The sequence below is a fragment of the Triturus cristatus genome, chromosome 4_1, assembly GCF_964204655.1.
Source record: "Triturus cristatus chromosome 4_1, aTriCri1.1, whole genome shotgun sequence".
Lineage (NCBI taxonomy): Eukaryota > Metazoa > Chordata > Amphibia > Caudata > Salamandridae > Triturus > Triturus cristatus.
Genome location: NC_140585.1, coordinates 395,626,708 through 395,641,337, shown reverse-complemented (window position 1 = coordinate 395,641,337; position 14,630 = coordinate 395,626,708). Strand labels below are relative to the sequence as shown.

The 14,630-nt window shown below is 47.2% G+C and overlaps 1 protein-coding gene across 1 annotated transcript in view; it reads left to right on the top strand.

Annotated features, from left to right (window-relative positions):
• Positions 1–14,630, top strand: part of SAMM50 (SAMM50 sorting and assembly machinery component) — a 252,099-nt gene that overhangs the window by 61,978 nt on the left and 175,491 nt on the right. The window contains exons 5-6 of the mRNA XM_085652463.1: positions 3,613–3,719; positions 12,712–12,842. Coding sequence (XP_085508589.1) covers positions 3,613–3,719; positions 12,712–12,842 — 238 coding nt within the window. The remainder of the gene's footprint in view (positions 1–3,612; positions 3,720–12,711; positions 12,843–14,630) is intronic.

Sequence of the window (14,630 nt, the reverse complement as noted above, 5' to 3'; positions counted from 1 at the left end):
AGAGAGGGAGGGAGAGGGGAGAGAGGGAGAGAGAGGGAGGGGGAGGGAGAGAGAGAGAGAGTGGGAGGAAGAGAGGGAGAGTGGGAGGGGGAGAGAGGGAGGGGAGGAAGTGAGTGGGAGGGAGAGGAGAGAGGGAGGGAGTGAGAGGGAGGAAGTGAGGGGGAGTGAGAGGGGAGAGAGGGAGGGAGTGAGAGGGAGGGGGAGGAAGTGAGTGGGAGGGAGAGGGGAGAGGGAGGGAGGGAGGGAGGGGGGAGTGGGAGGGAGGGAGTGAGAGGGGGAGGGAGTGAGAGGGAGGGGGAGGGAGGCAGGTAGGGGGAGGGTGTGATGGGGAAAGGAGAGAAGGAGGGGGAGGGAGCGAGGGGGGAAGGAGAGAGAGAGAGGGAGGGAGAAGGAGAGAAGGGGGAGGGAGTGAGGGGGAAGGAGATAGAGAGGGGAGGGAGAGGGAGGGGGAGAGGGAGGGGGTGGGAGGGAGAGATGGGGAGGGAGGGATGGAGAGAGGGGGGAGAGGGAGGGAGAGAGAGGGAGGGAGAGAGAGGGGGAGGGGGAGTGGGGAGGGAGAGGGAGGGGGGAGGGAAACAGAGAGGGAGAGAGAGAGAGGGAGGAGGAGGGGGCAGGGAGAGAGGGAGTGAGTGGGAGAGGGAAGGGGAGAGAGGGAAGGGGAGGGAGGGAGGGGGAGAGAGGGGGAAGGAAGGGGGAAGAGAGGGAGGGGGGAGGGAGAGAGAGGGAGAGGGAGGGGGAGGGAGGCAGGCAGGCAGGGGGAGAGGGAGGGAGGGGGAGGGGTGGGAGGAGAGAGAGGGAGTGTGGGAGGGGAGAGGGAGTGAGTGGGAGGGGGAAGGAGGGAGTGAGTGGGAGGGGAGAGGGAGAGGGAGGGAGTGAGTGGGAGGGGGAGGGAGAGAGGTTTGGAGGGAGTGAGTGAGGGGGAGGGAGGGAGAGGGAGGGAGAGGAGGGAGAGGTAGGGAGGGAGATGGAGGGAGGAGGGAGGAGGGAGGAGGCAGAGGGAGAGGGAGGGAGGAGGGAGGAGGCAGAGGGAGAGGGAGGGGGAGGGAGAGAGACACAGAGAGACAGACAGAGAGGGAGGGAGGGAGAGAGAGCGTGCGCGAGAGAGAGAGAGGGCACGAGAGAGCGAGAGAACTGTGGATATGTCGTCTCGCCGGACAGGGACAAGTTCAGACCGACTGCGATGGAGTGCGGCTGTCTACAGGGTCCCAGTTAGGCCTGCTGAGCAAAGTACTTTAAATCCTGGTTTGTTCAGCATAATGAGGATCTGCGTCTGAGCTGCTTCAGTTCTGAGGTGCGGTGAGGCTACAATGTGAGGTTCTGCATCGTCGTCAAGGATCTCGTCAGCAAGGGTTTGCGATGCGAAGTCCGGCATCAAGGTTGTTTGTGTAGTTGTAGTGACTCATCGGGTCTAAGGATCTGGCTGTCTAAGAGTAATACACAGACCCCAATTATCTACTACACCCAGTCATGTGACCCAGAGACAGGTTGCAGGCACTATAATGCTAAGGCAGGAAACTGACCACTTTCTAAAAGAGGCATTTTCAAAATTGTGATTTAAAATCTGACTTCACCTTAAATAAGGATTTTTCATCACATTTCCAAAGACGCCACCATGAACTGGTTACCTGCTGCTATTTGGAAATTACAGCTTATGAAATGTAATACGTTAACTCCAATGTTATTCTATGAGAGAGGTAGCCCTTGTAGTGAAAAAATGAATATAAGTAAGTGTTTTCACTACCAGCACATATACAACTTAAAAGTACATCTCCTACTTTTTAAATATATTGCACTGTGGGCTGTCCAGGGCCTACCCTAGGGGCGACTTGTATGTATTAAAAGTGAGGGTTTGGGCCTTTCCATAAGTTTATTTTGCGATATCGAAATGACAGTTTAAAACTGCACACACAGGCTGCAATGACAGACTTGAGACCTGTTTAAAGGGCTACGGAAATGGGTGACACAATCAGTGCTGCAGGCCCACAAGTAGCATTTAATTTATAGTCACGGAGTACATGTAGTACCACTGTAATAGTGACTTAAAAGTAATTTAAATATGCCTATTGGGGATAGGGGATAAGCCGATGTTACCATGTTCTAAGGCGTGACCACATGCACTTTAATACTGGGTAGCAGTGGTAAAGTGCACAGAGTCCTAAGGCCAGCAAAAACGAGATCTGCAAAAATAAGGCGAGGATGGCAAAACATTTTAGGGAAGACCACCCTACAGGCTGACAGGTCTAACAATATCCAGAATATTAAAAAATCCATTAGAAAATAAAATTTCCTTTAAAATATATAGCTGCCTTACTAACTAAATTCTTTTTCGTGTTCCTGTTTTTTAAATGAAATAGTTTTCGCAGGCATGCAGTCACCTACTGCCACATTAAGGCAGCCAAGGGGGTTGAAAATCGAAATCGAAAATAGTAACACTTAATTCCTCACCCCTGTTTTATGCATCAACTGTCTACTCTGACCTTGTGACTAAAGGAGCGTACATGTAACTATGTAACCATAATTTTAGTTGGCTTTCAATACATATTCTGTGCCTCATTATCAGTCCTTAAATTACCTGGCAGAACATTTTCAATATGATTAGCAGCCCTCTGTGCTGCCTATGTGGGGCTGTTGGGCAAGAGAAAATTACTTCAGTGTTGGCTTACCCAATAAGGGAGGAAGCTGAGGCAAGTTTTGTGACCAAAGGTGGGACATTTTTCTTATGTTTATATCGGTTCAGTCTTGTGTCTTATTTTCTTTCATCGAATCATTAGTCAGTACCTACCTTGAAATCAATACTTCTTTCTTAGCTGTAGATTAGAATACCAATACAATTTTCAAACTATACCTACTAAAAAGCATGAGACTATGCAAATTAGTCATGCAGGAGAATCTTTGTTATATGTGAGTTAGGCTGTGCTGCCCAGTTGAGCCTGAATCCCTCCATACACAAGAGAGTTTCCTTTACTTATGCACAACACACAAGGATACTTATACTGGGCTACCTGAAACTGATGTGCTATAGGATACATAAGGATGAGGGGCACAGCGTAATGGGTGCTATTATTGCACCGTCTAAATAGTGTTCCTCTGCTGTTTGCAGGTGTTTACAGTTACCTGCATCCCTTGTACCTTTCAGTATTCCTTCACTGTTGCAGCATCCCAGCCCAGGTATATATACATTTCAGCACATGCAGTGCAGAGATCTTTTTTGTAGACTGTACAATACGTGATGCCATAGGTCATGAAACCACTTTTGGGTTAGTGGTTCTACTCAAAGAAAATGGGGAAAACTTGAAGGCTTGAACTCGAGCATCCGCATTTGTTCCATAAGAGATTAAAATATGCTGTTGCTTTTGCAGGACTTAGCAATTGTGCCTATAACATTTGCTGCTGTTATGGGGAACTTGGCAAAGAAGTCCAAGGCCAGTGTCCTCACTTTGGAGTGCAGGAATAAACTGATTCTTGCTGAACATTTGGTCTGTGTATTGATCACCACAGATTGAGAACATTTTCAATCCCCGAATTAGGACTGTTACTTTTAGTGGAGTGTCAAGGCTTCATATGCACTGAGATGGTTTTAAATAATTACTTGCCATTTTTTTATTTTTAAAGGAAATGATGCTCTTCCAAATGGCTTGGATGTTACTTTTGAAGTTTCTGAACTGCGAAGGATAACTGGAAGCTACAACACTATGGTTGGCAATAATGAAGGAAGCATGGTATGGGCTTTTAGGAAATGTACTTGTTTTAATCTATTATTTATTTCAGTTTGTCTAGTTCATGAAATGCACAGCCAGGTTATGTAAATGTTGAGCTCTTGCAAATTAATGTTCATTGAACGAAGTCATGTACAACAAGCTTTGGCCAGAATAGTCCTAATAAAGCTCCCTTCCATGCTTGTGTTAGAAATGTGTTTCTTTATCACATATTTTGGACAGTGCCTTTATCCGTGATCTGTCTAGAGTACAGGTGAATTCAGTGTCAAGTGTAAAGCCGCCTTATTGCTTACAAAGCAATACAGGCACTGGAACTTGCATGTTCGTGAGATGGTATTTGAGGACAGGATCCTGTCAACTAACATCCCTTCACACCCTGGAGGTGAACGAAGGGGAATTCTCTTTGTGGGTTTAAAGTTTTAGTGATCACTTACAGTTTATTTTATTTTGTAACCTCCCCCTCTTCAAAAGAGGACCTATATATACCATATGCATCTTTGTCCTGGGCAAACATTAATTTGGAATTTGTGCAGCGAGTCGGTAATCACATTGAGGAAAAAGAAATTTTGGTTGAAAATAAATTGAAGCTTGAAACGAAATGGGTAGCTTATCTTTTGGCTGGTCTTGTATCATATTATGTAAGTTACACTGTGCTTTTATCTACCCAAATGTTGTCATGAGCAGTTTAAGGAAGCGTTGGGGCCACATCGAAAAATAAATTATCAGGAAAATGTAATTTAAGAAAGCAAATTGGGCACGCACAACTGAAAATCGTCTAACATAATTTTTTATCATTTCCTGAAACTAAAATGATCATTGGTTTTTCTCAACTCTGTTAATATCATGGAATTGTAAATGAATCTTCAACCGAATAGCTAGTGGTTTATGTGAGCTCCGTACTGCAGTATTTTTACATTTGGGGAACACTATGACAATTTAGTGATTTATTTCTGGAATCCAGTGATCCATTCAGTTTCCCCTGTCCAAAATAGCGATGAGGTCAGGGTTTGTTGACATTCCACATTGTCAGTCCTCAAAAAGCAGTATAAATTAAATGATGTTGCCTCAGTTAATTAAACATATACAAGATCTCTAATTCCGTTGATTTCTGTTCTGAGATTAGAGTGTTATGATCTTAACTGCATTCTTGTCATTGAGTCTGCATCAAATGCAATATTTACATTATTTTTTAGAAAAAACATTGAATTTCATATACATAATTCAAAAGGGGACTAGCGTTACACACATTTTCACACAGTAGGTTGTTAAAAACATTTCAGAAGGACCAGAAAGCATATTTAGTCCATGGCAAATGATGCACTTTTATGGTTTAAATCTTTTTATTGAGTTTAAACAGATAGTACAGCAATCTTCCTACCTACAACCACTGGCCGGTGGGGAATAATAAATGAACTAGAACAGGCAGAACAATCAAGGGAAATTTCAGAGGGAAGGAGTCTGGGAAAAAAAGGGGGGAGGGGGCAGGTCCATAGAGGTAGGGTAGGGGGGTGACATTCAGCGGAGAGCATAGAAACACTCATCAAATGAGATGGAAGGGAAGGAGGAGGCGAGGGGCATCCAGTCACATGGGAGGTCAGCCAGTTGCGTGATCGGGTGCGTCAGGTGAAGGATACGCAAATAAGTTGAGCAGGTAAATTTTCTGAATTTATCTGAAAGGTATTGTATGCAAGACCCACATGTCTTATCAAACTACAGTAACGTACTAGTCACGACCGCTGTCAGCGTTTCCATACCCATTCGTTCCCACACCCATTAGTTCCCGCACCCATTAGTTCCCGCAGTTTGTGCAACCAATCAAGTCTCAGGATTTTGTCTGAACCCTATCGAGAGAGCAGGAGTTGCTTGGCGGCTTCAAGCACAAATGTGATGACGATGCATTTGTGGATTTTAGGGGGTATCTCAAGGGGTTCGGAAAGCCCAGTAGGATATACATCGGAAATCTAGAGAGATCAGTATCATATATTTTGTTTACTGCCACCAGGACCTCTGTTCAGAAATGTTTTATTTTAGGGCAATGCCAAAGGAGGTGCGTAAGAGTACCAGTTGACCGCAGAGATGCCAGCTGGCAATGTTGCTTCCCCTCTTACACTGGGCAACCCTGGCTGGTGTATAGTACCAATAAAGTGCAATTTTAAGAAACATTTCTTTGCTGGAGGTGCTGCGCGCAGAGGCACGGTGGAGGATAACACTCCACTCTTTAGAGGTAAATGTGCACTCACACTGCTCCTCCCAACGTTGTTGTGTAGTCGATTTAAAGGTCTCTTGGTATGTTTTAAGAAATGCGTAGGTATCAGAGAGTGGGCGTTTGTCAGATGAGTGGGTGAGTAGCCATTGCTCAAAGAGAGTAAGAAGCCTAGCGGCATGGGGGCTAACCTAAATGCGGAAAACCCAGTGTTGGATAGCAGTATGCAGTGGACGGAAGACCATACGCAAATTGGAGTTGAGTAAAGTCCATGAGGCCATCCACGTCAAAGAAATCCCCACCCTCTTGCAGTTGCCTTCCTGCTAGTGTGTAAATGCGGAGCTGCTCAACTTGGGGGGGGTAATAGGGGGGGGGGGGGGGAGAGGGAGAGAATCTAGGCGTCTGTGGGGAGATGGGGTAGACAGCTTCTGTTGGATTTGCACCCGGTTTTAAACTCCCATCGTAGTTCGGAGTACTGGTGACACCTAGACCCCTACTGGCCGGTGTTGTTTCGGAAGCCATGGCACCTTATAAATATGGATGCTGGCCACCGCCTGGTCTATGAAACACCAATGTTTTTCGGCCAATGTTTTTTGGTCTACACCATTCCACCATGTAGCGCAGCTGTGCTGCCTGATAATAGCACAGTATGTGCGGAACTCCCAGCCAACCCTCTGACTGAGGCAAATAGGCCTGCTTCTTCGCCATACAAGCCTTCTTTCCTTCCAAAATGACGTCTTCCAGGACGCATTGTATGTTTTCGAGTACATATGATGGGGGTTAGAGTGTCAACGTCTGCATAATGTAAAGGATCTTCATTAATGGTGTGATTTTAATGGTGACTAGGCACCCTAGCCAGGAGAGGTCATGTCCCTTCCACTTGTGCAGGTCAGAGCGAGCAGTTGCCATTAGTGCAGCGTAATTGCGTTCAGCAGTACTCCCAGGTGTGGGATAAAGTTGTAAGCCCAGGTACCCTATTCCATGTGAGGCCCAGACAAATGGAAATCAACTTTCAAGTGGTGCTCGTTCGGCCCTCGGTATTGTGAGGCTTAGTGCTGAGGACTTCAGTAAATTTGTTTTAAAGCCAGAGACCAACCCGAAAGTAGCCAATTCTCGCATCACAGCTGGGAGACAGACGTGCAGATTTGACAGGGCCAGTAAAACGTCATCAGTGTATAACTCTACCTTATGTTCCCTGTCACCCATAGGTATGCCCGTGATGTCCTGGTTGCCACGTATTCTTTCAGCAAAGGGTTCCATATACAGGGCTAAGAGTAATGGGAATAATGGGCAGCCTTGGCGGGTACCTCTTGAGATGCTAAAGGGTTGTGACAGGATCCCATGGCCTCTCGCCATCGCTCTAGGAAAGGTGTAACTACATTGGATCGACCGACGGAACTGTGGGCCAAGGCCAGACCTCTCCAACAGCAGGTGGAGATATGGCCATTGGACCCGATCAAAGGCCTTCTACGCATCAATAGAAAGAAGGGCTGTAATATGGGAGTGCTGCGCTTTATCCAAGATGTGACAAATACGTTTTGTGCTGTCACTGCAGCCCCTTTTAGGTAGAAATCTGGTCTGTACAGGGTCCACTAGTCCTTGCAAGTAGGGGGCTAGTCGGTGTGACAAAACCGCAGTAAAGAGCTAGGCGTCTACATTGAGTAAGGAAATTGGGCAGTAGGAGGAGCACTGCACAGGGTCCTTGCTGGGCCTGAGAAGTACAGTTATGGTTACTAGTTGAATTATATCTGTCAAGGTACCTGTAGTACTGAAGGAGGTATAAAAGCACGCCAGTATTGGATATAGTAATGGCCCAAAGGTTTTCTAGAAGTCTGCTGCAGTTTAGCCCTCATGGCCAGGAGCTTTACTTGACCCTAGGTGCTGCATGGCCATGAGGACTTCGGTAGGGAAGATGTCTCCATCTAAGTATGATGCATCTCCCTGAGGGATGCAGGCCAAGGGAACCTGCACCAGATTCCCTGAGTCCAGCTCCTCCACCATATATAGGGCGACGTAAAAGCGTTCAAACTCCTTACCAATTATTGTGTCTTGATGGGTCGTGCTACCTTTAGGGCTCCTAAGTATCTCGACCCTTTGCTGCACAGTAACCTTCACACCCTGTTCCCATCTGAATAGTATGTCAGTTTGTGTGCAGCAAGGTGTATTCCGCCCTATCCATATCTAGAGCCTCAAGTTTATTTGCGGGCTCCCATAAGTTGGTGCTGCAGTGCAAAGTAACTGGACTGTTTGTGTGATTCCTCTAGGTCCCTAATCTGGCCTCCAACTGAGCACAGGTATCGTGTCTATCTTTATTGAGGCGAGCAACTAGTGCAATGAACTGGCCTGGTATCACTGCCTTCAGCGTGTCCCAGAGTAAGGCTATAGGTGTGTCTGGGGTGTCATTGGTAGCTAAAAAGGAGTTGATAGCGGCCGTAATGTCAGTGACTGTCTTTTTGTAGGTAAGACGTTTGCGGTTGAGGCGCCACAGGCGAGAGGGCAGGTGGAGCTAAGAAAGACGCACCTAAGGGTGCAGGGAGAATGGTCAGAGAGGGTGTCCACCCCTGTGCCTACCACCGAAATAGCGGTAGTGGTGTGTGGGGACGTTAGGAAAAGGTTGATTCTGGCATAGGTCTGATGGGCAGCAGAAAAGAAGGTGAAGTCCTTCGCAGTCAGATGCCGGTATCTCCACACATCCACTAATACAATTTCTGCTAACCACTCTCTGCATGATGAGGTAAGATCACTGGTTTGTCCCACCCTCCGAGTGGATCTATCCAGTTGGCCGTCAAGCACGACATTAAAGTCCCTTCCCACAATGATATCTGTGTCTGGGTTGGCAAGAACACGGGTTATGGCATTCTTAATAAAGGCTTCTTGGTGATCATTTGGAGCATAGAGGTTAGCCAGCGTAAACGTGTGACCTTTGAGGTCGATGTGCAGTGAGAGAAGCTTCCCAGGTAGTCCTGTATGGGGTTGTGTCACCCTCCCTGGGAAATGTGTAGCTAGAAGAATCGCCACCCCGTACTCTTTCCCTGCCCCGAAGAAAAGTATTAACAGTCAAACTATTGGGAATGAAGACTTCTCCAGTAAGCCTTAAGGAGGTGAGTTTCTTGGATAAGGCAAAGGTCGCACTTAGCATCCCTAAGGAAGGATAGAACTGCCAGGCGTTTCGCTGAGGGATTGAAATCCCAAACGTTCAAGCTAAGTATACTAATCATAGGTCGCCATGTACCAGGGAGCCATAAAAATCAAGTGGGGGCCCGTCAGCAAACATGTATCCCCCAGTGCTTTGTCTGCATGGTGGTGCTCAGGATGTATGTGTATTGAATAGGATGTCAGGGGTGGGGGGGGAAGAACAGTAAACAAATGAGTTCCCTACCTGGGAGCATGGTATACCATAACCTGAGGGTCCATGTCACTTGGGACAAACCGTGGCAGACCTCCAATTCGTTGTATCATGGGGGATCTGCCACTAGAAGGCTACCACAACAGAGGAGTCCGCGCCCGACCCCAAGCCACTGCAGGCATCAAACAGTAGGGGCCACTGACTGCCTTCTCTTCGGCCCATATGTGTCTGATAAAGTCCCAGAACGTCAATGTTAACCTTTGGGATCTGATGCACAATCACAGTGCGCTGGCATAGCAATGCTGTTCTTTCTTTTTGGCTTTATTTCTCAGTAGGTTTAGGAACTGGATTATTTGATTGGGGGCGGGGGGGATTGATGCATCCCTGCGGGAGGGGATGTAGGGCATTGCAAGGGCAATTGATAAGAGGGCTCCGCCGAGGAGTGCTGCCGTATCCAGTGGGCAACAGATCTCATCGAAGGTCCAGATACTCCTAGTTTCCTTGTCCCAGACAAATTGAGTCCGAAAGTGGTGCCCCCACTTGACTTGATCCCTTGGTCATGGAGAAAGACGTTCAGATGTCGAAGAGATAAACGACGTTGGAGCATTATTGGGGAAAGGTCTTTGTAGAGCCAAACCTTACTGTCTTCAAAGTCAATGGCAATGCTGTCCCGTACAGCAAACATAATGTCTTTCGTCTGTTTGTAGTAGAGCAGACCGGTGAGGATATCTTATGGTTGTCATGGAGAGCGAGCGGGCTGTTCCGCTCTGTGTACGGTCAAGTATAATCGTCTGATCTACAAGTTCTGGGGCCACAAGATGAAACCGGCGAGGAACCAAGTCCTCCAGTTTTCCAGATTCAGCCTGCAATGGGACTCCTCGTATGCAGATGTTTGAGCTCCTGGATCTATTTGCAACATAGTAGAGCGCCACGTTCTTCTCCCGCAGTTCAATAAGTTCCCGGTGGTGGCCATCCAATTCTTCCTCGCGGGAGTCGGTGGTTTGTTCCAAGGTGTCGACACATTGACCAAGTTCGATTAAGTTCCGTCTGAGATCCTTCACATCCACCACTATGTCTTTTTTGAGTGCCACAATGTCGTCCCTGAGGGCCCTGAAGAGGGTCTACAGGAACGCCCTTGTGACCGGTGCGTCTTTACTTTGCGAGCCCGATGCAGTCGCATCTGCAAGTGAGGGTGTGGATGAGAGCGCTTCCCTGCCCTGGTCATGTTTCTTTGATGAACATATCTTTAAGAGTGGCATCCTTTTTGGTCTGTGTCGTGACTCCACTCCGGCTGCTGCCGAGAGAAGGGCTCTGCTAAATCCATAGCAGGTCTGCTAGATCAGTGTGGTTTGTCAAATCCTCTGGTGGGTCGCATCCCTCCACAGAAGTTTTGAGTGACAGGGCCCAGCTTTGGAGCCAAGGGGCCCAAGGTGAACACCTCAGTATGTGGGGGCTCCACCCATTGGAGCAGTCCACCTTGTGTCATCTGCTTCGGGAGGGTATGAGCTGGAATGTAGCAGCTGGCAGGATCTGATGATCTCCTCAGGATGTGTTACTGTGAAGGCGCAGGCGCCTGTTGGGACTGTGGGCAATTACTTCCTCCAGCAGGGTGAGGTATGCGCAGGGAGAGGCCCCTGCATGCTGTAGTGCGTCTTCTGGTGAGCCAGCACAGCTTACCATGACCTTGAATTGGCCAGGACTCTATATCTGCTCTTGGCTCTCGTGGAGTGTCAGGCGGAGAAAATCAGGTTTTACCTTTAGGGAGTAGGGCGCAGGCCACAGCAGTAGCACCCCTGCTCCGTGGGACCGCAAAGGCGTAGTGGCTTAGGCCGTCAGGGTGCTGCATTGGGTCGTGCCACATCTGCCACACATCTCCGGCCTCACAAGCCTGCCCTCAAAAGTCTGTGCAGTCTTGAAGTGCTGGGTGGCGTGATCCGCTCTGGCCTGCTGTCATCTAAAAGGGAGAGCGATGGAAGGCGGCAGGGGCCGCCCAGCGGCCCGCCCTTAGTCACACCGAGCAGTGGCAGACGCCGGGCTCAGGTTGGAGCACAACCACCTCACACCACCTGGCACATTGCCCAGACTCTGGCCCCAATCCAGCGCTGGCACGGATCCGACGAGCAGCTCAAGGGCCCCACCGCCTGGGTATCAGCGATCAGGTCTTACCCGGTTCCCTCTTGAAACGGCACTCTCTGCAGGGCCGGGTAAGCAAGCATACACCGGGAGCCAAACAAACGCAGCTCGCAGCAGGGTCTCAGTTCACAATTCCTTAGGAGCCGCCATCTTAGCCGACCGGCTGTCCTGCCAGCTCTCCTCATCGGCTCTAGTGCAGGGTCTCTGGGAGGAGCAGGGTCAGGCCCTGTCCTAAACAAAGTGTGGCACCTCTTGGCAAGATGTCAGTCACTGTGAGGCCCTGGGGAGCCCGGCAGCCACCTCCTTGCAATGCTTGTGCGACGGTGCTCCAAGGGATAGGTCTCACACTGGCGCCATCTAGGACACGCCCCCATGATGCATTTTTAGAGCACATCTGAACCCTCAGATATATTTTGGGTGTTCCACTGCAAGGTATCCTCCATCATGGACCTTCTTGTACCAGAAAGAAGTCCCAATCAGAATTATTTTGTCCATAATCCTTGTGCTTCCAAGTAGGTTCTTGTGAGAATAAACATGTCCCTGTGTTCTTCTAACACTCAAAAGGTGATGGGAGGAATGCTTGAAAATATTCTAAACCACTAGCAATCGCTCTGGTTAACATTTGAACCCAGCTTTTTCTCCCGTTGTGATGCTGAACAAAGAGGCTTAATTTATACTGACCCTACTCCTCATGGAAATAGCCCACCCTGAACTGCCAGGCAAGATCTCCCGCAGAAGGAAACACAAGCAACCCCAAACCTGTCACTGTCTTGTTATGCCTCATCCCAGATCTATAGCTTGGGTCCTATGGCATAGCAAGGAAGATACCCACATCTGTGCTGGCTATTTAGGGCATTACATAAAACACACAAGGTGATGGGTTAAACGCTTGCAAATAGTCATGTGTGTTCTTCTACCAGTAATTACCCCAAATGTGTCACAATATAATAATGTTCTTGAGTCCAAACTATCCCTCCAGTACTGTCTGTTACTGTTTGCTTACTGTTTTGTTATCAAAAGGAGCAACTCCAATGGGTCATTGAGATCAGTAGCTTATAGATTTCTTCTTCTTCACTTGGACTGCTGAACAGTATGAGGTAGGTGAGAGTTCTATGATCAAGTGGTGCTGGCAAATACACTCCATAGTTAGCACTGCACTTTTCCTCCTCTGGGCTCCTAGCCAAGATTATGTTGCTGTCTTGGCAGGGTCCTGAAAATTGTTCTTGTTTGATACCCAGCTTTCATGAATACTGATTTAGAAATTGTGCACGATTTATGTTGATAATTAATGTGTATTGGTTTGTCTTTTTAAGGTACTCGGGCTTAAACTTCCGAATCTTTTTGGACGTGCAGAGAAGCTAACTTTCCAGTTCTCCTATGGTACAAAAGAAACCTCCTATGGTCTTTCATTCTTCAAACCACAACCTGGAAACTTTGAAAGAAAGTAAGAAAGAACGTGTTATTGCATTTTCTTTTTTTTATTTAGGTACAACAGAATGTTGGAGGTTAGGCAACTGTTCTGTATGTTTTTAGTATATTTTTGTAAATTCTGAAAGTAACAGTTCTAGATATTAAGCCAAAATAATTTCCACATACTTGTGTTGTATATTTTTCCATCTGAACTACTTTTTTCTTGAAGCTGTCTTGGGTAAATAGCACCTCTTCTGCCATGTTTATTTTTCTGGGATAATGCTGCCTGCCACCACACAGTGCATGGATTCAGAGAAGTAGCTAGCTGTAGGACCAGGTTTAAAGGGGTTCTGGTTCTGATAACTTGAATGACTTGCTTTATGATATGTCCTTGGTGAAGGGGACGATGCGAGACGTGGGAAGATAATCAGAAGGAACGTAGATGGGAAGCTTTTACTAAGGTTAGTAAGATTTCATTGTGGTATGCTATCTATATTCCTCCGATATGTCTTTTTTTTTCCTTGAAATTATTTGGGCTACGTTTTTTTTCTGTGTGTTTGGTCCCATGGGTGAGAAACCACAACATTTGCATGTTCAATCTGATAGAATCCACACTTGACATTGCTGTAGTTCTAGCTTGTCCCTACTCTATAATCGTCCTGCACTTAACTTTGTCTGGTACAATTTCTATATTTTCTCCCTTAGTTAACACTTCTTTTTCCCAAAGGTACTTTCCATGAACATAGCGTAGTGTATTTCAGAACTGTGACTTATCTGATAACTCACAACCCTGCCTACATTAAAAAGTATGTTCTTTTGCCTGTTGATCATTGTTTTATTTAGTTTTCCCAAGTTAAATAAATGACTGTGATTTGATTACCTGCTCTATTTCACACAGGAAAAATATAGCCAAGTTGTAATCTGAAAAGTGACATGAATGTGAACATGTACTAGTTGCATAGATTATGATGGGCTAAAGATACAGTTACAGCCATTAGTGTGGGTTACTAAAGAGTCTAGGTAAATTGGCTTGACACCCAGTTTGTCGCTAGCCAAGGCAGTGTGAAGGAGTTAGCAATAAGGGTGCTGTTACGTGAAATACGTTTTCTGAGCTGTGTTGATCTAGCCGAGGTAAGGACTTGCATAGTGCACCTTATAATCTCTTCTAAATAAATATATAAACTGATGTAGTTTCTGTTGACTGAAAACACAAGCTTCTCCTGTCAGCTTGGATTTCCATTTCAGATAATGTTTGAGACAATCTTGTATGCTGATCCCTAGTGTTAAATCTGTTAGAAGGGGCCCTGTTTCTTCCAGTGAATCCTCAGTTCTGTAAACCACATATTCCTTGGACTACAAGTTAGGTGTCACCCTAGCTTCCCCAAATTTATGATCTCCATGGGGCAAACGTCTGCAGGAGCAGCAGCAGGGGAAACAGGCCATGGGCAGCACGGTGCACAAGACCCTCCCAGGTGAGGGGTGGGTGGGGGGGGCAGACTGACACGCATGGGTGCTTTTGTTCACAGGAGTACCAGATCCTGTGGGGCAGAAGTGTGGCCTCAGTGCCCGCGCAGGCCTGTCCTACCTGGGGTACGGAAGTGATACTGGTGGACCCTTTAGCTCTGCCAGCAACTCGGATGTGGAGAGTCCTGCCAGTGCTCTCTTGGGGTGGGTTCACACGTGAGTTTCGGTTTTACACGACCGGTTTAAGTTAGCTGTGCTCTAATGGTGTGCGGGCAGTGTTTGCTGCACACAAAATACCTCCTTTTCTGCCTGAGTTCACAAATGTACTGTTACTTTTACTAGTACTGTAGTGCAAAGG